The 21,967-nt window shown below is 58.4% G+C and overlaps 1 protein-coding gene across 1 annotated transcript; it reads right to left on the bottom strand.

The window, feature by feature from the left end:
- Window positions 1–18,046: 18,046 nt before the first annotated feature.
- Window positions 18,047–20,159, bottom strand: Tincr (TINCR ubiquitin domain containing). The gene is made up of 4 exons (XM_090328971.1): window positions 20,049–20,159; window positions 19,086–19,247; window positions 18,809–18,974; window positions 18,047–18,413 (listed from the first exon to the last, which is right to left on the bottom strand). The coding sequence occupies exons 1-4, from the start codon at window positions 20,157–20,159 to the stop codon at window positions 18,298–18,300; spliced, it is 555 nt and encodes a 184-aa protein (XP_090185097.1). The 3' UTR covers window positions 18,047–18,297.
- Window positions 20,160–21,967: the final 1,808 nt, after the last annotated feature.

Raw genomic sequence — 21,967 nt, 5'->3', positions numbered from 1 at the left:
CTAACAGCCTTTCACCACTTGTGTTTGGAAAACCTGGGCACTCAGAAGGTGGTGAGCTCAGGATTAGCGAGGCTGCATCTTGGGCTGACCAACTGACCCTGGGGAGGTCAGAGGGGACCTGGCGCTGGTCCCAGAGCCCTGGTTACAGCAGCTCTGTGTCCCTGGCAAGGCCCTGACTCTTCTAGAATGCTTCCCCTCCTCCCGGTTTCCATCAGGCGCCAGCAGCGCTGCATAAATCCCGGTTTACGGCTGTTATTGACGGGAGTGGGGAGCCAGGCCCAATTAATTCTCCAGGCTGGCATCTGTGTGCAGGGTGAAGTTCTGAGCTCTCGGAGGGAGGGGCAGAGTGAGCGGGGACAGGCCAGGCTGAGGACAAGGTCATGGACACCTTAGGCTGTTGTAGACTCCCAGCCACAGAGCACTGTGCACAGAGTCCTCCCGGATGCTGAGCCATAGTCCTGCCTGGCTCTCACATGAGTCAGGGACAGGGTTTTCAATTGTAAGATGAAATAAAAATGAGTTTGTCAGGTGACTTTTTTTTTCCCAGTCCTAGGCTTGAGCTCAGGGCCTGAGCACTGTCCTAGAGCTTCTGGCCCCAAGTTTATCAGGTGAGGCACTGCAGACCCAGTGCAAAGGCCCTGGGGCAGGTTAGACAGGGGAGCAGTGAAGAAGCCTAGGTGTCTCGAGTGGAGCATTGGGGCAGAGAAGAAGGAGGAGGCAGGGAGGGGTGGGTGTGCAGGGTCCTGGAGGCTGCAGGAAGGTGAGTACCATGGAGGGCTGTGGGCAGAGGAGGAGGTGCTCATGGATGGCGCCTGTTGGTAGCTCTGGAGAGAATGTTGGGGGGATCCACAGTGTTCTGTTTCTACCTTCCTGCCCCCTGGGGGAGCCCTCATCCCACGTGACTCTTGGCACTTTAATGACCCTTGTGGACAGGCCACTGTCAGACTGTATTGTGTTTGGTTGGTTTTTGTTTTTATTTAGGTCTTGGGGAGCTTGATCTCTGGGCCTGGGCGCTATCCCAGAGCTCTTCAGCTCAAGGCTAGTGCTCCACCACTGGAGCCACTTCAATTTTCTGATGGTTAATTGGAGATAAGAGTCTCATGGACTTTTGTTCCCCAGCTGGCTTTGAACTGTGATCTCAGCCTCCTGAGTAACTAGGATTACAAGCATGAACGACGACGAGGCCTGCCAACCCAGCTAAACTCTTTTTTTTTTTTTTTTTTTTGCCAGTCCTGGGCTTGAGCTCAGGGCCTGAGCACTGTCCTTGGACTTTCTCAAGGCTAGAGCTCCACCACTTGAGCCTCAGCACCACTTTCAGCTTTTATCTATGTATGTGGTACCGAGGAATTGAACTCAGGTCTTTGTGCAGGCTAGGCAAGCACTTTAACCACTAGGCCAAACTCCCGGCCCCCCAGCTGAACTTTTAAGGCTGTGTTAAAGTACACATGAAATTACTGCTGCAGCTGCACAATGGCCTCACCTGACACCCCAGCTGCTTCACAGGCTGAGGCAGGAAGGTCACTCAAGGCCAGAAGTGCCCGGAGACACAAAAGGCCTCCATCTCAAAAGAAATTGGCTGGGAGCATAGCCTAGCCGTAGAGTGTTTGCCTAGCATGCACAAAGCCCTGGGTACCACACACACAGAAAAAGCCAGAAGTGGTGCCATGGTAGAGCGCTAGCCTTGAGAACGCCCAAGGACAGTGCTCAGGCCCTGAGCTCAAGCCCAGGACTGGCAAAAAAAAAAATAATAATAAATAAATAAAATAAAATAAAGTTAGGGCCTTGCAGCAGGCTGGCTGCCATCAAGCCACGCCCCCCACTGCTTGAACCACGCCCCCACGGAAACCACGCCCCACCAATCTAGACACACCCCACTGCCTAGCTCCTCCCTGGAGCCACACCCCCCACACGAACCAATCAGCACTGCATTGCTCACGCCCACACCCACAAGCCACACCCACCTCGGCCACGCCCACGACGGCTCTGGCTTGTGTTTGCCCCTCCTGGTAGATGCTTGGCCACGCCCACCAGTTCCAGGGCCTGAGCACTGTTCTTGGGCTTTCTCAAGGCTGGAGCTCTACCGCTTGAGCCACACAGCACCACTTCTGGCTTTTCTGTGTATGTGGTACCGAGGAATTGAACCCGGGTCTTTGTGCATGCTAGGCAAGCACTGTGTCACTAGGCCAAACTCCTGGCTTTGACTCATTTTGAGGTAGACTCTTCATGCCTCCCTCCCAGCCTGTGTGCAGCACCACGGCCCCACCTTTTCCGTAGAGATGGACTCGCCCAACCATTCTGCCTGAGCTGGCTTCACACCTCCATCCTCCTCCTTTCAGCCTCACACATAGCCGGGGTGGCGAGTTTGAACCTTGCCCGGCTCCCAGTGCACATGCCAGCAACCCCCACAACTCTGGGGGCAGAGGCAGAGGGAGAAGGAGAGGGAGAGGGGAGGGATGGAGAAGGAAAAAGCCAGGGAGAGAGGGAGGGGCGCAGGCAGGCCTCGCCTTCATGTTTCCCAGTGTGAATTTCTTGCCTCTGCTCATTAGAGTGGGATGTCAGCCTTCCTTCCTTTCTGTGTTCGGGGAGATGCTGAGGCACACAGGAGTGATGGGATTTGAACTCAGGATTGCTGCATCCCCATCCAAAGCCCCCCCCACATTTAGGGCTGAGGGCTTCCTGGTGGAGCTCTTCCTTCCTGAGGCTGAGGACCCCCTCAAGCCTGCCGGCCGGCCGGGTGCTGAGGCTCCCCTCCCACCCCCACTGCAGGACTTGAGAGGAAGGACAGGGCGGTCAGCTGCGCCCAGAGCCGCAGAGCCACTCCTCCCCCTCCCCGGGCCATCCGGGAAGGAAGCCAATTAAGAAGAAATCAATTAAGCAAACTGTGAGGAGCGGGCGGCTGCTGCTTTGTTAGTTTGCCCTTTGCCAAGAGGCCCCGGTACAGCCAGCCCAGCCCACCTGAGCTCTTCTCAAGCAAGTGCACTTGTGGTCAGAGCTGTGCTGGACCGGCAGGGATGATCCTGGAAGGGGGTTTGGGAGGGGGGGGTCTCCGGTTGCATAACACAGTAGGGGGGTAGGATGGGTGGAGAGGATGCTGGGGACTGGCAGCTCAGTGTGACCTAGAGACTGAGCAGAGCAGTGGGGACAGAAGGCTGTAATTTCCTCATTTTCCCTGTCAGTCAAGCAGTGGAAGTTGCTGTTTCTTTGTGACAAGCCATCTGAGCAATTTGGTACCTGACAGGGGAGCTCTGTGCCTTGAGGGAGCTGGAAGCCGCAGTCACCTCAGGGCCGCAGTCACCAGGGGCTGGAAACAAAAGCAGTGACATGGCCCAGAGATGTGTGCTCCTGGATCCAGCTACTCCTGAAGCTCACCCATCTGCAGTATGAGGGTGGATAATGATCCTGAGATAAGGAAGATGGGATGATCTCATCTGTTATTAGTGCCCTGCAGCACTGGCAGAAGGGGTCACAGTGTGTACCACATGACAGGGGACACACGGGTAGACGGGGCCCCCAGGGCTGTTCCACGGTGGTTGCTGACTGCGTCATGACCACATCGGAGGAATCTTTCCTGGCTTCTCTGAGTCAGAGCCCAGTGTGTGGTGCTGGAGGGCTCTGAGTGACGGGGGGCTGCTTGTTACTGAAGCCGAGCTAAGCTGATCCTAACTACCAGTGATGCAGTGTGGAGTCTCCTTCTTCCTTTGCTTTTGAGTCAAGGTCTCCCCAGGCAGCCCAGCCTGGCCTTGAACCCAGCATCGCCCTTGGCCTCATCTTGTCCAGCCATATTAACCTGCTGTTCAGGACCATAAAGAAACACCTGCTGGGAGTTTGGCCTAGTGCTGAGTGCTTGCCTAGCATGCACAAAGACTCAGGTTCGATTCCTCAGTACCACATATAGAGAAAAAAGCTGGAAGTGGTGCTGAGGCTCAAGTGGTAGAGCTCTAGCCTTGAGAAAGTCCAAGGACAGTGCTCAGGCCCTGAGCTCAAGCCCAGGACTGGCAAAAAAAAAATAGAGACACCTGCAACTGGGTGACTTAGAAAAGAGGTAGCTGGGCGCCAGTGGCTTGTGCCTGTCGTCGTAGCTACTCAGGGGGCTGAGATCTTGGGATCCTGGCTCCGGGGCAGGAAAGTCTATGAGACTCCAGAAAATCGGAAGTGGCGCTGTGCCTCTAAGTGGTAGGGCGCTAGCCTTGAGCTGAAGAGCTCAGGGACAGCGCCCAGCCCCAGAGCTCAAGCCCCATAACGGACTCAGTTGAGAAAGACAGAGAGTTCAAGCCTCAGGTCCTCCAGAAAGATGGGGTGGAAGGAGGTGTGGCCGAACATATCGCAGTGCGGCCCTAAGCTGACTTGGTTGTCCTCAGGCCTGGCTGGGGCCCACCCTGTCCTGGGGTCCCCCACTTTGGGGCTCCCTAGTACCAGGAACCTGTTTGGTCAAAGGCTGGTGGCGGTGGCTGTGGCTGTCGACATGGCAGTGACGGGGTAATTAAGAGTGTTTGGGGACGCCCGGCTTGATTAAAAGCAGATCAGCAGTTCCGAATAAAAATGCAGAAGGCAAATTGCTTTTGTTGCCGCTGTCACCGGCTATTTTAAACCCCGTGTCGGGAGCTAATGAAGCCGGGCCGTCACTCATCTCCTCATCTCCGCTGTCAGGGGGCTGCGGTGAGCCCTCCCCCCATGCCCCGCTGCCTGTCAGGACATCTGGCTGGGTCACCCTCAGATCCGGCCTGACTTAGCGACACCCCCAAATCTGCCTGGCCCCCTATAAACTCCCCTGGCTTCCCCCAGCCTCAGTCTCCCCAATCTGCCCCCTTCCTGCCCTTCCAGTCACCCTGAAAGGGGCTCCACCAGCCTGCCCTGCATAGCAGCCCCTGCACCAGGCCTCCCCATTGGGACACAGTGAGTGGACAAGGCCCCTGGTCCTGTTCATCAGATGCCCCCACTGGCTCAGGGGAGACCACCAGCACAGAGAAACCAGTGGGAAGTCCCTCCTACAATCTAACCACGAGCTGTGCTGCACCAAAGTCTTCTGGGTCATAGAGTTCAAGGGTCACTGTCTCTTTATACTATTGTAGGAAGAGAATTAAAAGTGGACATGGGGCCGAGAGCATGGCCTAGTGGTAGAGTGCTTGCCTAGCATGCACGAAGACCTGGGTTCAATCCCTTGGTACCACATACACAGAAAAAGCCAGAAGTGGTGCTGTGGCTCAAGTAGTAGAGCTCTAGCCTTGGGAAAACCCAAGGCCAGTGCTCAGGCCCTGAGTTCAAACTGAGAAGGAGAAGGAGAAAGAGAAGAAGAACAAGAAGAAGAAGAAGAGGAGGAGGAGGAGGAGGAGGAGAATGAGGAAGAGGAGGAAGAGGAGGAGGAGGAGGAGGAGGAGGAGGAGGAAGACGACGACAATACTGTCACCCAGGGTGTGACACGAAGGGAAAATGATGAAAAGAGCTGTCTTTGCAAGTGGCTCACACCAGTCATCCTAGCAACTCAGGAAGCTGAGATCTGAGGATCGTGGTTCAAAACCAGCCTGAGCTGAAAAGTCCCCATGAGATTCTTGTGTCCAATGAACCACCAGAGCACTGGAAGTGGAGCTGTGGCTCAAGTGGTGGTAGTGCACTAGCCTTCAATGGAATAGCTCACAGACAGCACCAGGCTTGGGTTCAAGCCCCAGGTCCCCCCAAAAGCAAGGAGCTGTGAGGCAGAGGCAGGCTGGCCCCTGACTACACGATGTCTCAGATTTCATAAGCACTGCATGGGAATGGGGGCATCTCCGCTGGTGGCGCAGTCCCCAGGAGAGGGTCTGAGCCGGGCTTGGTGACACATGTGGCTGACGGGACTGGAAAGCCTCTGGCCTGGACTGGCAGAGGCCTGGTCACTCCTCAGTCCCCAGCGGGGCGCTCCTTAGAGAATGCCCTGGGCCTGCCTGTGATTGACAGATGTCAGCTGACTGTGGCTTTTTGCTGGTTCATTGGAGAGAAAAGTCTTTTTTTTGGCCAGTCCTGGGGCTTGAACTCAGGGTCTGAGCCCTGTCCTTGAGCTTTCTCAAGGCTAGAGCTCTACCACGTGAGCCACAGCACCACTTCCGGCTTTTTCTATGGATGTGCTACCGAGGAATGGAACCTGGCTCTTCACACATGCCAGGCAAGCACTCTACCACTAGGCCAAACTCCTGGCCCCATGAGAGAGTCTTATAGACTTTTCTGCCGACCTGGCTTTGAACCTCAGTCCTCAGATCTCAGCCTGAGGCTGAGCCTCTCACTCCTATTTGGCCCCTGAGGTGGGGGTGGGGGGTGTGTCCCACTGTCCACCCTCCCCAAGGTGGCTGAGCCACAGAAAGTTGGGGAGACTGGAATCTGGAGGCCGGGCCTCCAGTGGAGGCCGCCTTTGTGCCCAGAGCTGCTGGAGTTTATTCAAAGCCGCTGAATCGCAGCTCCGCCGGCGCCTTCTCCGCCTCCAATCCCCCATCCGGCCCCTGAAGCAGCGGCTTTGGCTTTTGTTCGTCTTTTCTGGTCCTCTTTCTCTCTCTCTCTTGCTCGCTCTAATCACTGCTTCCCCGGAGCTGGAGCGAGGCCGGTGGGGGAGGAGGGAGGAAGAGCGAGGCACACAATAAATAAACAGCGAGGCTGAGCTGATGGAAGGGATTTTTGTCTGCCACATTGACGCCCTGACAAAGGCAGACAAGAGGCCCAGGCTGGAGTGTGGGGGAGCCTGCCCCCCCCCCGCACACCCCCCAATCACGCAGTGCTCGCTCTGCTGTGATGGCTGCATTGAGATTTTCAGAAACAAATTAATCGGCCGGCTTGGCTGGCAGGGAACACGTTTCTACCCAAGCCAGGAGCGCCAGGAGGGAGGAGCAGGGAGGCAAGTGGTGCTGTGTGATTTTGGGGTGTTGCCTGCCCTCTCTGTGCTTCTTCTAAGCAGCCCTGAAAATCAGCTGAGTCTCTTGGAGGATCTTGGAAGGTGAGGGTGACAAATGGGGGACACAGGAGTTGGGGGCCACCCTGGCTCCCCCAGCCTGTCTGCATGTCTGTGTAACCGCTTCGGTAGGGGGCAGGAGTGGTGACCCCCACCCACATGCACCCCCAAATTACCCTCCCATAGCCTGGCCCAGAGAAGTGAGGCCCAGGGCGTCAGAATGGAGATTGGGACAGGAAGTGGGAAGCGGCCAAGACCTCAGTATTCCAGACTGTAAAATGGGGACCGGAGGGGGAAAACAAATCCTGCCACCATAACCAGGCACCGGTGGCTCGCACCTGCTACCCTAGCTACTCAGGAGGCTGAGATCTGAGGATCGGGTTCGAAGCCAGCAGGGCAGGAAGGTCCTGCGATTCTTATCTCCAATGAATTGGAAGAAAAAAGCTGCAAGTGGAGCTGTGGCTCAAGTGGTAGAGCTCTAACCTTGAGGAAACCCGAGGACAGTGCCCAGGCCCTGAGCTCCAGCCCAGGACTGGCGAGAAACAAACAAGTAAAACAAAAAAACCAAAAAGCCCCATCCTGAAGACCCTGAGCCATGGTCCCATTTCCTGGAGCCAGGCATGGCCCCACCCTGCGCTGAACCCCAACTTGCCTTCCTCTTACCCCTCAGCCCCTAGCCACGCTTGCACTGTGATCTGACCCCCAACTCTGACAGCCTGGCAATCCCACGCTCACCCTCAGAACCTGGGACCAGGCCACCAGCCGGCTCTGCTCCCTGTGTGCCCTCACACTATTCCAGGGGTTCACCCCACAAGGCTGATCCAAGAAGGGGGAGTGGCCCACCTGCACCCCGCGAAGCCCTGGGGCTGGCGCTGTCTTTGTGGAGCAGGCTGAGGCCCTGCTGTGGCTTCATCTCCCGCCCGGCGGGGGGACGCATTAGCGCTGCAAACCCATTCTGAGAAATTAGACCGGCGGCCACTGCGACAATCACAGGTCATTCTGTCCTGCGTTCCCTGGGGCTCCCCGCTGGGATTGAAGGCCTGGCCCTGGAGGGTGGGGTGTGGGGGGGGTGCAGGCTGGCTCACGGCTTGGGCCATCTTTAAGTCAGCCAGGAAAAAAAAGAAAATGTAGCTCTTGGCAAATGTCTAAGGATCCTGGCTCCTCCTTCACAGCCTTCCTGACTCGTGAACGATGAAAATGTCTAAAGAAAGGGGCATTGGGGGGGGGGGGTGGGCAGGAGGAGGCACCACTGCCAGACGTTTGTTATCCCAGATTTAATGCAGGGTTCTCCCCTGCCCGAAAAAAAATTTCTGCAGCTTCTGTGGGTTCCAGAGGCAAGAAAGAGCCAAGTTTGGACTGGTTTCAGAAGCACTGTGGACTTCAGGAATGGCTTGATCCAGCCTTTTCAGCAGAGCATCAAGAATCAAGATTGGCTGGGGGCTGGGGGCTCACTTCTGGAGGACGGTGATTGAAAAGCCAGCCTGTTCAGGAAATTCTGTGATTCTTGTCTCCAAGAAAGTACTCAGAAGAAGCTGCAAGTGGAGCTGTAGCTCCAGTGGTAAAGCATCTGTCTTGAGTGAAAAAAGATTCAGGGACAGTACCCAGGCCTGAAGTTCAAGCCCCAGGGCCAGCACAAAAATAAATAAATAAATAAAAATAGAGGAACCAAGAATAAAAAGAGGAGAGGCCTAGCAAGAAGGAGTTTGGTCTTTGGGGTTACAGCGTTGAAGAGGATTGTGGGACTCAAGTCTCCTACTCTTGCTTTCCCCACCATGAGGGGCATGGCTTTGATCCCCCACCTACACCCGCAGCCCAGCCCCACGCCACGGCCCCACCCCGGCTCTCAACCCCTCTTCTCCATCACCTTGCTTCTCACCACCCAGCACCATGGAACAAAGCATGAGGGACGTTGCTAGCTGTCCCCCAGGCCTGTAGGGGCTCCCACCTCCCTGGCCGGCTTGTACCCCCAGAGCAGTGCCCAGCCAGGCCGGGAGGGAATTGGATTAAGCCAGTGCCTCTCCTGGCTGGTCCCCCAGGCTGTCTCAAGGACATTGTCCCATCCATCTCCACCGCCGGCGAAATAAATAAATACATAAAAATAAAAAAAATAAATTAAATGATGTCTTGTTTTGTTATTTAAAACGCCGCTTAAGCAATTCCCGCACGGAGGGAGCTGGGCCCTAGGCCAGCAGTCCCCTCCCCACATTGGGGGAGGACGGAGGACTGCCTGTGACCCTCTGTCCTCAGGTCATGGTGACCCAGAGGGACAGCTCCCTTCCTCCTGCCAGGCGCCGGCTGTGATGGATGAAAGTCATGACAATTATGAAAATCGCTCATTTAGAGTCAACTCGCCCAGGCTCCAACTGATTCCTGGGGCGACAAGAGAGGCAGGTGTGGACCCCTCGCCCCCTGGCCGCCCCCCTCCTCGGGGCTAGGGACACAGAAGCCAGCGTGGGTGACATTCCAGCTCTGGCGCTCCCGCAGGATGGTGGGGTGGCTCCTGTGGCTCCCTGGACCTGCCCACCTCATCCTACCCCCCTCCCCACCCAACAGAGTTCAGAATCTTCCCTCCAGCCCAACAGAGGCCTAACAGGGGCTCCATGCAAAGCATGCATGGCTCTGGGGGATAAAGACGTCCCTGCCTGCACCAGTAGGGATGTACTCACACTCCGAGCTTTCCTCCTGTTTTCAATTACGAAAATGAAATGAAAATGGGTATGTTATCGTCTTCAGCGGCCCTGGGATTGGAACTCGTGGCCATGCACCTGCTAGGGCAGGCGCTCAACCACCTGAGTACCTCCTGCGTAAGCCACGCCCTTTCGGGTAGAGCCACGCCCCAAACCCAAGCCACGCCCCGTGAACGAAACCACGCCCCATGGACCATGGATCTGCTTAGGCCACGCCCCACAAGCTTGAGACACGCCCCTGGAATTTGAGCCAGGACCTTACGTGTACCACGCCCCCACAGCAAATCACGCCCAATCATAGGTCCTTGTCTCTGCTCGGGCCACGCCCCCACAGGCTGGAGCCACGCCCCCACTACTGAAGTTCCACGCCCCCTAGTGCTTAAGCAGGGTCCTGACAGCTGGAGCCACTTCCCCACGTGTCTTCTTCTTTCCCCCAGCTAGTGTTACTTTTTGCCTGAGGCATGCTACATCTCCCACATAGCTGGGATCTAAGCTGGGTGCCATCTTGCCCATCCTCGGGGTTCAAATGAGGTCTCACTCACTTTGTCCAGAGGGCCTCAGACTGCAAGTCTCTGAATCTCCACCTGCCCAGTCGCTGGGATTACAGATGAGAGCCACTGCGCCTAGCTTTCCCTGTGCTGTATTTTTATCCACTCGTCCTACTCGCAGCCTTGGCACTCCTGCCAGCCTTAGGGAGTTCCAGGCAGGGGCCCATCCCCCAGCCAGCTAAGCTAAGGTGCCCAGAGCCACCTGGGGTCATGTGCTAGACACCAGTGGCTCTCACCTACCTGGATCCTAGCTACTCAGGACGCTGAGGTCGGAGGTTCCAAGCCAGCCAGGGAAGGAAAGTCTGTGAGATTCCCCCAGCAAAAAGCAGGAAGTGCAGCTGTGGCTCAAGTGGTAGGGGTCCAGCCTTGAGAAAAGCAGCTCAGGGACAGTGGCCACATCCTGAGTTCAAGCCCTAGTGCTGGTGCACACGGGAGCATGCCCACATGCACACACACACAAATATGCATGCACACACACTCACACACACAGAAAACTTGAAATATTCAAACCTGGGCAGAAGGGATGATGACTTGGCTTGCTTTGTATGAGCAGAGAGCAGTGGTTTCAGAACAATCCTGAGCATCGGGGGTTCAAACCCCTTGTTTCTTCCCTCCGGCGCTGTGTGATGTTACAGTAAGAGCTCTCCTCAGGGCTCCTGTCCCCGGCATGGCCAAGTGTGGCGTTATGGCGCCCCCACACGGGGCCAGGTGGAGTGACATCCACTGTGGTGGGCACCCCAGGCTTTGGGGCCCTGGTGATTGACTTGGAAATGGAGCCCTGGGGAGCAAGGAGCAGACTAGTGTGAGGAAAGGGGAATCTGTTTCCTGAACACTGTGTAAGTTGCGGGTCTTGAACTCAGGACCTGGGCACTGACCCTGAGCTGTTTCACTCAAGGCTACCACCCTGTCCCTGAAGCCACAGCCACCATTTCCTGTTTCCTGGTGGTTCACTGGAGATAAAACTCACACAGACTTTCTTACCCAGGCTGGCTTTGAACCACAATCCTCAGATCTCAGCCTCTTAAGTAGTTGGGATTACAGACGTGAGCCACAGCCCAACTGCACTTTTCTCATCTATAAAATGACATGCCAGGCTGGAGGTGCTTTGCCCAGTAGTAAAGCTGGGGTTCATCCCCACTGGGTGCCCCCATCTGTGATGACAAAGCTCTAGGCTCTCATTAAGAAGGGTGAAGGAGGCGCCGCATGAGGTGGCTCACGCCTGTAATCCTAGCTACTCGGGAGGCTGAGATCTGAGGTTCAAAGCCAGCCTGAACACAAAATGAACCTGAAACCTTTTTTTTTTTTTTTTTGTGCCAGTCCTGGGCTTGAGCTCAGGGCCTGAGCACTGTCCTTGGACTTTCTCAACGCTAGAGCTCTACCACTTGAGCCTCAGCACCACTTCCGGCTTTTTTCTATATGTGGTACCGAGGGATTGAACCCAGGTCTTCATGCATGCTAGGCAAGCACTTTAACCACTAGGCCAAACTCCCGGCCCAGTGAGACCTTTTTTTTTGTTTTTTAATTGTCAGGGTAATGTGTAGAGGGGTTAGTTACTCACCTTCGCCAGATAGTAGGTGCATTCCTTCTGATACACTGATACCCCTTCTCACGAAGAGCCTGAAACTCTCCAGTTAACCTCTGGAAAATGGGAAGTGGGGTTTGGCTCAAGGGTGGGTGGTAGACTTGGGCTGAAGAGCTCAAGGACAGCACCCATGCGTGAAGACCCGGGTTCAATTCCTTGGTACGTCATACATAGAAAAAGCTGGAAGTGGAGCCTTGGTTCAAGTAATAGAGTGGGTAGCCTTGAGCAAAAATGCTCTGAGACAGTGCCCAGGTCCTGAGTTCAAGCCTGGGACTGGCACTGAGAAAAAGGAGGGAGGAGGAGGAGGAGTGGGGGGAGGAGGGAAGGAAACCCAGACATAGATCGGGGGTCCCAGTGACTGTCACTCCTAGACCCCCGAGACTGGCCCCGGGACTCCAGCCAAGTCAGCAACACAGGAGAGGGAAGACCCAGCATGGCGCTGGCCCAGCTCAGCCCCCCCTGAGCCGCCGCGCCCCTGCTGGCCCGCCAAGCCGTTTCTGAATGACTGCACAGGGAGCCCCCCAGGGCCGCCGAGGGCGAGGCCGCGTCTGGAGCTCCCCCTCCACGAACGCCTGGCTGCCCACAGTCCACTGCGCTGGCAGCGGCGGGCAGAGCCCAGCGTGCGAGTGTGCCACCCCAACAGCCACTCATCGGGGCACCCCGAGCCCACCTGTCCCCACACAGCCTGCCGCCCTCCCCACCCACAGCCCTCCCCACCTGCTGAGCCGACCGCCCACATCCACCCACCCACCCATCCATCCATCCACACACCCAGCCACGCACCCCCACCCCCCACACCCATCCACCACCCACATCCACCACCCCACACCCCGCCATTCACCTACCCATCCACCCCTCCATCTACCCACTTGTTCACCCACCCACCTGCCCACTCTCTGGGAGGCCCCGTCCTGGGAGTGGCCCCCATTGTGGCACAGGGCTGGTAAGTGTCCAGCTCTCCTTGTAAAGAACATGAGATGCGTTGTCCCCAGGGATTGAGGTACTAAGAACAAAGTGGGGTGACAGGAACCTCCAGAGCAGGAGGAGGAGTTCAGGAGAAGAGTCCTGGGCATGTGCCAAGGCCCTGAGGTGGCCAGCATCTCCTTCCCTTTTGCAGGGCTGAGCTGGAACCCAGGACCCTGGCTCACCCCTACCCCTCCCCTCAGTTCACCTGCTTTTGAGGACCCTGGACAGCGCCAGCTCTGGCAGGATTGCACTGAGCACAGGACCTGAAGTGGGAACAGTGGACCCCTCCCCTCCCACCACCCTTGGGGGGCATAGAGCTGGGGTGGGGTGCTTGGGAGGCCAAGGTCCTGGAGTCAGCCACTCCCTTGATGACGGAGCGTCTAATGAACGAGGGGCAGAGAGGCCGGGGGCAGAGGAATTAAAGTCAGGTTTGCATCCGGCTGGTCCTGGAGAGGGGACGGGGGTGCAGGGGGGGAGGGCAGCATGCCTCCCCCTGCCCTCCCCACCAGCTGGCCAGGGAGGGTCATTTGCATAGGCAGGTAATTGGTTTTGCAAATAAATGTGGTTCTTGAAATTTGTAGATTAGCAATAATACCTCTGGAGATGAGAGAGAAAGGTCACGGATGAATAAAACAACAATTAAACTTTCGGGAGATTATTGAGCTACCCAGAAACCCCGCACTCGAGGTGGGGGAGGGGGGCCCAGGCGGGGTGGAAAAGGAAGAGCGGTGCAGGGGTGGGGGCGGCGGGAGGACGGGATCCCTGGCTCGGGAGAGCACAGTGAGGTCCAGAGAGGAGGAACCGGGCTGGAGGTGATCCAGAGATGCTGGGCTCTAGGCGGCCTGCGGCCGGGGCCGGGCACCCTCGGAAGGTCATTGCTCCCTCCGCCCGGAGGCCGACCACAGAGCGAGGCCTCCGCTTGAAAGAAAAGCAAACTGGAGTCTCTGGTTTCTCGGGGCCTGGCTGAGCAGATACATGGGAAGGGAGGAGGGCAGACACAGAGAGATCTGGGTTCAAATCCTTCCCGGTGCAGTGAACAAGTAAACATGATGGTGGGGGCCAGGACGGCACTGTGTCTGGGAGCTGACGGCTCTGGCTGAGCGTGTTGGGTGTTGTTTCAAGTGTGTGTCATTATGCTAGGTGCTGGCTGAGCGGGTATGAGGTCAGTGCAAGCTGGCAGGGACGGGGGAGGCTGGGCCATGAACCCCACAGGGTTCATGGAGGGGAGAGGAGGAGAGGAGTCTGTGACCTTGGGGGAAAAGCCCTCCTCCCCCACACCACCACTCCCTGGGCCTGGTCTCAGACACCCCAGCTCTACACAAGGGGGAGAGAAATTCCCTGTTTTCTGCTGCGGGCCTCAGAGCTCAGTGATGGCCACCGGAGACGAGCTGAGAGTTAATTTTTTTTCTTTCTTTCTTTTTTTTTTTTTAAGGCAGAAATACCGGCCTGGGAATTCCGGTCTGGAGCCCAGACACCCCTAAATCAATGGGGCAGGCAGGGTTTTAGAGCATGCTTGCTGCTATCAAGAAAATTAGCTGGGGAGGGAGCAGGAGCACCCAGTGGGGATGAGAGGGGCTGGTGGGGTTCTCGCCCGAGGGAGAGGGAGACATGGGAGAAGGTGGCATTGGAGCAGGCAGGGTGGGGAGCCACAGTGGATTCTAGGATGAATCTAGTGGAAAGAGGATTCTAGGTGAAAGGCTAGGAACATGCAAAGGTCCTGGGGGCAGGGATGGGGCCTGAGACAGGGCAGGGCCATACAGGACCCTGTGAGGCTTCACAGAGCAGTTTCACAGTACAGTTTCTGTCCTTCTGCTTCTGCTTCTCCCTTTTCTCCCATCTGACAGGGGGCTGTGATGGTAGGAGCTGGGCAGCTGTTCTGTGCCATGAGGACAGAGTTGGGGTTGAGAAGGCAGAATCATGGTACAGGAGAAGCCACCAGGGTCCTGAGTGGGTTTTGGACCCCTGATGGCCGCCTGAGCTCACAAACCCAGACTCAGTGACTGGAAACTGGGGGCTGTGCTGTGCAGCAGTTGAATTGACTTTTATTTATTTATATTTTAATTTGTGCCGCTCATGGGCTTGAACTCTGAGCCTGGCCACTGTCCCTGGCACTCACCCACTTGAGCCACAGCTCTACTTGTGGCTTTTTGGTGAGTAACTGGCAATAAGAGCCTCAGGGACATTTTTTTTAGGGGGGGTCATGGAGCTTAAACTCTGGACCTGGGTGTTGTCCCCTGAGCTCTTCAGCTCAAGGCTGGAGCCACAGCCCCACTTCCCATTTTCTAGTGGTTAACTGGAGATAAGCGTCTCATGTGCTTCAGTGCTTGGGCTGGCTTTGAGCCCCGATCCTCAGATCTCAGCCTCCTGAGTAGCTAGGATGACACGTGTGAGCCATCACACCTGGCAGAGTCTCAGGAACTTGTTTTCCCAGGCTGGCTTTGAACCACAATCCTCCCATCACAGGGTCTGGAGGGGCTGGGCTGGGAGGCGGTGTGTGGACGGTGGGGGCTCGGGTCTGGGATCCAGGATGGGCAGGGAGGAGGCGGGAGGGCGCCCCGGGCACCTGGCAGCCAGGAGCCGCTGGTTAATGAGGCCGGTGTGGCACGGGCTATTTTTAGCCCTGGCTCCTCGGGACGCCTAATCACCGTGGCCCACTCCTGCCCGGCTGTCATGGAAACGCTCACAGCCACTGCTGGGCCCGGACACCGCTGCCAGCGCTGCCACCGCCGCCATGGCCCAGCCCGGCAGTGTCCCTTGCTGGGCCTGTGTGGGGGGGCTTCTCCCCCCTTCCCCCCTCCACAATCCGCATCCTGCTGCCCTCCTCCCCACTCCAGGACAGCCCAGAGCCCCTGAGCTGGAGGTGAGCCAGGCAATTATTAAGCAGCTACTGGATACCAAGATTCTGCCTGACGCATTGTGTACGTTTTTGTCAGTCCTGGGATTTGAACTCTGGGCCTGGATGCTGTCCCTGACCTCTTCAGCTCAAGGCTACTGCCCTACCCCTTGAGCCACAGCCCCACTTCCCGTTTTCTGGTGGTTCATTGGAGGTAAGAGGCTTATGGACTTTTTGCCCTGGCTGGTTTTGAACCCTGATCCACAGATTTCAGCCTCCTGAGTCGCTCACAGTCAGGAGACACCAGCACCTGGCTAAGTGCTCTTTTTTAATTTTTTTTTTTTTGCCAGTCCTGGGCTTGAGCTCAGGGCCTGAGCACTGTCCTTGGACTTTCTCAAGGCTAGAGCTCTACCACTTGAGCCTCAGCACCACTTCTGGCTTTTTTCTATGTATGTGGTACTGAGGAATCGAACCCTGGTCTTTGTGCATGCTAGGCAAGCATTCTACCACTGGGCCAAACTCCCGGCCCATGTATTATTTTTTTTTTTAAACAAATTTGTTTTGCTAGAAAACAAGGAAGAGGAGGATTTGGTTTACAGAGAAAGAATGGCTTCATTGACACAAACCCAGAGCTGATAATAGATTTCTCAGTCTCCTTCCTGAGCCCTGTAATTAATCCTGTGGGGCTAATTCCGCCCATCTTCCGCTGCAGGCTTGCCGGCTTCTCCACACCTCCGGCCTTCTTTTGCACTGTGGATGTTTTTGCCGTGTCTTTTTCTCTTCCCTTCTTTTTTCTTTCTTTCTTTTTGCCAGCCTAGGGCTTGAACTCAGGGCCTGGGTGCTGTCCCTGAGCGTTCTCAAGGCCAACGCTCTGCCACTTTTGAGCCACAGTGCCATTTCCAGTTTTCTGGCGGATCGTGGTAGATAAGCGTCTCGAAGCCTTTCCTGCCTCAGCTGTTTTGAACCACGATTCTCAGATCTCAGCCTCCTGAGTAGGGAGGATGACAGGCGTGGGCCACCGCGCCCAGCTTTTCCTCTTTTGAAAGAACTGCAGTGCTGGGGATACCGATCACTCAGCTCTGACCACACCCTCTCATGTAAACCTCAGTTTTTCTCTGGGCTCCACAACTCCTCAGCCTCTGGTGGGTCAGGGAGCTCTCTGGCCCCAGGGCCTTTGCACCTGTGGCCTCTGCCTGTGACGACCCCTTGCTGGGCCTTTCATCCCACATTGGGGGGACCAGGGGGGCTTATCCAGTAGCAAGTCCTCCTGTCCTGGTTGTGTGTGCCCAGGTCACCCCGCTCAGATCCTTTGTCATGCTAATTATTTATATTATTATTCTTTTGATGTGTTTCCTCCTAAGAGATCATGGTACAGGTACCATGAAGCAGGGTTGTATTAAATACAGTAGTTAATGACCCACTTCTACAGCAGGGGGGTGGCAGAACCCCCTTTTTCCCTTCTGGGGTGCCAGCTGGCTTGGGAGGGCTGGGGCCGGCTGGACCCCGAGCTGGGGTGAGGACTGCAGGCATGCAGTGCGTCCCTGAGGCCAGTTGCTGGCCTGGGGGACCCGGAGCAGGCAGGCACAGGAGCCTGGGTGTAGCCATGGCTTGGCTGGGCTGCTCTGGGCACTGGCATTCCTCCTCTGGGCCTTGAGCCCCTCCATCTTGTTGGCTCATGGCTGTCATCCCAGCGACGCAGGAGGCTGACCTCTGGAGGACCGTAGTTTGAGGTCAGTCCTGGCCAGAAGAGTCCATGGGACTCTTATCTCCAAGAAACCACCAAACAGCCAGATGGGGAGTTGGGGCTGCCAACTAAGCAAGTGGCAAGTTCAAGCCTTGATGACAGTACCCAGATCTGAGAGGAGGCCATGTGACCAGAGGATGGGCTCTGGCCTCCGGGCCCTTCCTCCTGCCAGGACTCCCCAGCTCTTCCTGCAGCCTGGGATTCCGCCTCCCCATCTGGAGGGCTGCGGCCCCCTGGTGGCTCCAGTGGGGACTGCAGCATTAGGGATGCAGCCCTGGGGCTGCTTCTCTCCCTGGGAGTTGGGGGGCGGGGAGAGAAATGGGGACGGGGGTAATGTTGATAGGGAAATGGGGAGGAAGAAAGATACAAACCTAGAGAAACAAAAAGAGACATAACCCGAGTCAGAGGGATGGACGGACAGCCGGAGAGCCTCTGCCACACCAGCTCTTGGGCAGGGCACAAGATGGACTACAGCCTGTGGGGCTTCAGCAGTGAGTCAGGGTTCTCTCCAGTAGATGAATGAATACTGGAGGAGGGGGAGGGAGTGGAAGTGGGGTGCCCCGGTTCTCAGAGCTCCCCAAGGCCTGAGAGGCCTCCGGGGCCCACACAGAACCCGGGGTGCCAAGTCTCACCAGAAACTCCTCACAGCCCAGGCTTGTTCCTGGGTGTGCAGCGGGCACCCCGGGGCCTGGAGGGGGATGGGGTGGTGTCCCCCCTGGTCCCAGGAGGGGCTGGCAGGAATCTGAAGGAAGGACGGTAGTAAGGCCAAGTCACAGGGCTGGCACTGGATTCGTGTTTTATTCGGCACCCATCTGAGCCCCGTCCACAGGCAGTCTCAAGCTGTCCCATCCTGAGGTGCAGACGTTTTGCAGAATGTGGGGGGGCGCCCGGTTCTGTGGGTTGGGGCTGAGGGAGCTCAAGCTCCGTGGCCATATGCAAAGCCAGACTCAGGGATGGTGTTTCCCTGGGCCTGCGCAGGCCGGCGTCTCCTCCAGGAGCTGTGACTGCACGGTGGCTGCGTCCTCACTGCTCATTCTGGCTCCTTGAGTGGGTGTGGACCCTTGGACCAAGGCCTTGGCCTCCCAGCCTGGAGACCAGGTCGCTGGAGGCCACTTCTGGCATTCATGGATGTCTCTGGCTGGGAGCCTTGGACAAGAGAAAGGAGAAGCTTGGCCAGGGCGAGGGAAGGGTGCAGGAAGGGAGGGAGAGTGGGGAGGGGAGAGGTGAGGGAGGGGCCTGGGCTCTCCCTCACCCACCCAGGCTCAGGCCTCTAGTTATTATTTCAAACTATCTGGGAGGGCAGGAGCTTGGCCTAGTGGTACAGTGCTGGCCTAGCATGCAGGAAGACCCGGGTTCGATTCCTCAGTACCACAAAAGCTGGGAGTGGTGCTGTGGCTCAAGTGGCAGACCATTAACCTTGAGAAAGTCCACGGACAGTGCTCGGGCCCTGAGCCCAAGCCCCACAACTTGCAAACTTACAACTTCCCCCTGTGCGGTGGGGGGGGGGGCTTCACACAACCCACCCCCAAGCCTCAGTTTACCCACTGCAGAGGCAGGAGCTGGGAGCCCCGGGGTGCAGGCTCGGGGGTCTCTGCGGCCCCAGGACCGGGGTGGGGACGGCAGGGAGCTGCGGGGGCGCCGGGCGGCTGGGGTCGCTCTGTCCGTCTGCCCGTCCGCGTCGCCTCGGGATCGCGGCCCTGGGGAGGGCTGCGCAGGCGCCTGCGGTGAGGGGTGGACCGTGGCCCCCGCCCCGCTCCCCACCCCGCCTGGGCCCAGCCGCCGGCCGTGCAGGGCGGGCTGAGCGGGCGGTGGGGTCACCTGGGGCCGCCCCGGGTCGCTCCGCCGGCCCCGCGGCACGCGGGGTCCCCCGGGTCCGGAGTCGCACCGCTCGGCCCGAGGACTCTCCGTCCCTCCCCGGGGTCCTGGGTCGGCATCTCCATCCGCGGGGGGCGCCGGCTGGTCCACCTGCGGGTCTGGAGCCTGGCCAGCACCGAGGGAGGAGCCGGGTCAGTCCAGGCCTTGGGGGCTCCTGGTGGGGGGCTTGGGGCCGGGGGCGGGGGTGGGGTCCCCCGGGGGCCGGGTCCCCGCGGAGACCCCCGCGCGCCTGCGCGGAGTCGGGCGCCCCTGGCGGCCGGCCTGGGAACTGCAAGCACGGCGTGTGCGGAAGCCAGCGGCCAATCAAGGGGAGGAGGCGGGGCGGAGCGCAGGGAGGAGCCACCAGCAGCCTCTGGGGCGACGCTGGGGGTCGCGGGGACCGACGCGCTGGCGGGCCCCGCTCCTCTCTGGGCCTCCGTGGCTCCCATCTCTAAGGCCCGGGGTGTTAGGTACTGAAGTGGCTTCCCCGAAGGCCGGGCTCCCGAGAGGCGGAGCCCCGCCCAGGCCCCGCCCCTAGCGGAGGCCCCGCCCTCTCCAGCCAGGGCCGGAGCTAGGGGGCCTGCAGGGCGGGCTGGGACCCGGGAAACAGACGGGAACAGCTTCACAGGAGCCAGGAAACAGAACAGACACAGGAAGCAGGGAACACAGAAAAAGGAAACAGAGAGACGCGGGTGGTGGGAGAGGACAGGGCCCGGGCTGGGTGGCCCCCCGCGCCCGCCCCGCCCCTCCCTCCCTCCGGCCCCCCCCCCCCGGCCCGCGCCGCACCGGGCCCCGCGCCAGCAGCAGGACCGCGCCGTCGGGCAGGCGCGCGTCGCGTAGCGTCTGGTGGTCGCACAGCGCATGCGCGTTGTAGTAGAAGGTCCGCCCCCAGGAACCGACCCCGCGCCGCACCAGGCGCGCGCGCACGTCGCTCACGGTGTCCCCGGGTCGCACGGCCAGCGGCAGCAGCAGCGCCTCGTCCGCCAAGTGCACCGCGATGCGCAGGCGCCGCCAGGGCCAGCGCCGTAGCCCGTCCATGGCGCCCGCCGACCCCAGCCCCGGCCCCGTTCCAGGCCCGGGCCTCCGTCCCTACCCGCCCGCCCCGGCCCCCGCCGCACCCGCCAGACCGGCCCGGCCGCCGCCTCCGCCCGCCCCGCCCCTGGCAGGCCGAGCCGCGATAACCCAGATCCCGAGCAAACGGCCTGGGGTCACAGCCGGGAGACGTCGGCCCAGGAATGGAGGTGGCTTTCACACCAAGACCTGAAGAGGAAGGAGGTGGGAGGGCAGGCTGGGGGGCCGGCTGTGGGCCCAAGGAGAGCACAAGGCCCTGTGTTCAAGTCCTAGTAGGGGCACGAGGGGGGAGGGGACACGCACAAAACCCCTAGAGGCTGGGAGAGACAACACAGTGGACCGGCAGCAAGGGGAAACGCAAGGAAAGTCCCCAGGACCTGTGCAGGCACCTAAGCGAGCGCTAGTGCACCACAGACCCCCGAACCCAGGCCGGGCTCATCCACCTGCCACGCCCGCAGCCAGCCCGAAAGGGATGCCCTGGGCTGGGCGGGGGGGGGAGGGGAGGGGAGGGGAGGGCGCCGGGAGCTCGGCTGCCCCGGGTCCTGGCTGCCAGACCAGGCCCGGCACAGCATGGCTCTCAGGCGCCGCCCAGTGGCCGCCCCCGAAACTGCGTCGTCTCCGGGCTCCGTCCCTTCCCAACTTTAGGCAACTCTTGAGTGCTAGGATTACAGGAAGGAGCGCTCTCTCTCTGCCTCCCACAATCTCCACCTTCAGAGCCTCAGGCCTTTTCATTATTATGTTTTTCTGTGCTGGGGCTCGAACTCAGGGGATGCTGCCCCTGAGCTTTTTGCTCAAAGCTAGCACTTTACCTCGAGTCACATCTCCACTTCTGGTCTGTGCCGGTTAATTGGAGACAAGTCTCAATACTTTACTGCCTGGGCTGGTTTCAAACAAACCCTCCATCTCAGCCTCCCAGGTGGCTAGGATTACAGGTGTGAGCTCTTGATTGGTGCACGCTAGTACCAGAGCGGGAAGGTGACAGGCCCAGGTGTGTGTGCTGGACACACCTGGGAGATGGGTTGTGAGGGGACAAAGGGGACCCCATGAAGTTTGTCCCAGGTCCCAGGGGTCCTAGGCTATGACCAGCACTCCTCACCCCAAACCATTACAAGGCAACTGTGATAATCACCTATTGTGTTAGCTTAAGTTTTATCTGTTGGTTCGTGGGGCTTGAACTCAGGGCCTGGGTGCTGTTCCGGGGCTCTTCTGCTCAAGGCTAGTGCTCTTCCACATGGAGTCACAGCACCACTTCTGGTTGCCTGGTGGTTCACTGGAGCTTTCTCTGAGATTTTGTTACTCTGGCAGGATTTGAACAGCAATCCTCAGATCTCAGTCTCCTGAGTAAGTAGTCTTACCAGCACTAGCACCTGGCCTTAGGCACTATTTAAATGACTGCCTTGGTCTCCCTTACCTAGGAAGAGAGCAAACTCATTCATCATCTCTGCCAAGGCCCCAGGCTGGAAGGGCTGGCACCTCCACATGCACCAGCATGGTGGGGCCAAGCCACGCCGCCAGTGCCCGGAGCTGCACGCACTACCCAGCCACAGGGCTGCTTGCTGTGAACAAGGCTGGTGCTGGTGGGCCTGCCTGTCCCCGGCCACTCTAGAGATCAACTGAGAGCTGACCAAATCCCAGAAGCCCTTGTACTTCACTAGCCACAAGTGGAGCTGTGGGCACCAACTTTGAGTGAAAAGGCCAGGCAAGAGCAAGAGATCCTGTGCTCAAGCCCCAGGACTGGTACAAAAACCACCCCCATATCTTCCCCCCACCACGAA

The sequence above is a fragment of the Megascapheus bottae genome, chromosome 1 (assembly GCF_031878675.1).
Source record: "Megascapheus bottae isolate mThoBot1 chromosome 1, mThoBot2.hap1, whole genome shotgun sequence".
Lineage (NCBI taxonomy): Eukaryota > Metazoa > Chordata > Mammalia > Rodentia > Geomyidae > Megascapheus > Megascapheus bottae.
Note: the sequence above shows the minus strand (reverse complement) of the source record. Positions and strands in the feature narration are given on the sequence as shown.

What these genes read in the sequence shown, in the direction of transcription:
- Tincr (XM_090328971.1), bottom strand. Translation starts at nt 20,159, where the DNA reads ATGGACGGGCTACGGCGCTGGCCCTGGCGGCGCCTGCGCATCGCGGTG. An exon ending in GCGACCCGGGGCGGCCCCAG is followed by an intron (nt 18,975 to 19,085) that starts GTGACCCCACCG and finishes GCGCCTGCGCAG; the next exon opens with CCCTCCCCAGGGCCGCGATC. An exon ending in AGCTCCTGCCTCTGCAGTGG is followed by an intron (nt 18,414 to 18,808) that starts GTAAACTGAGGC and finishes CTCTTGTCCAAG; the next exon opens with GCTCCCAGCCAGAGACATCC.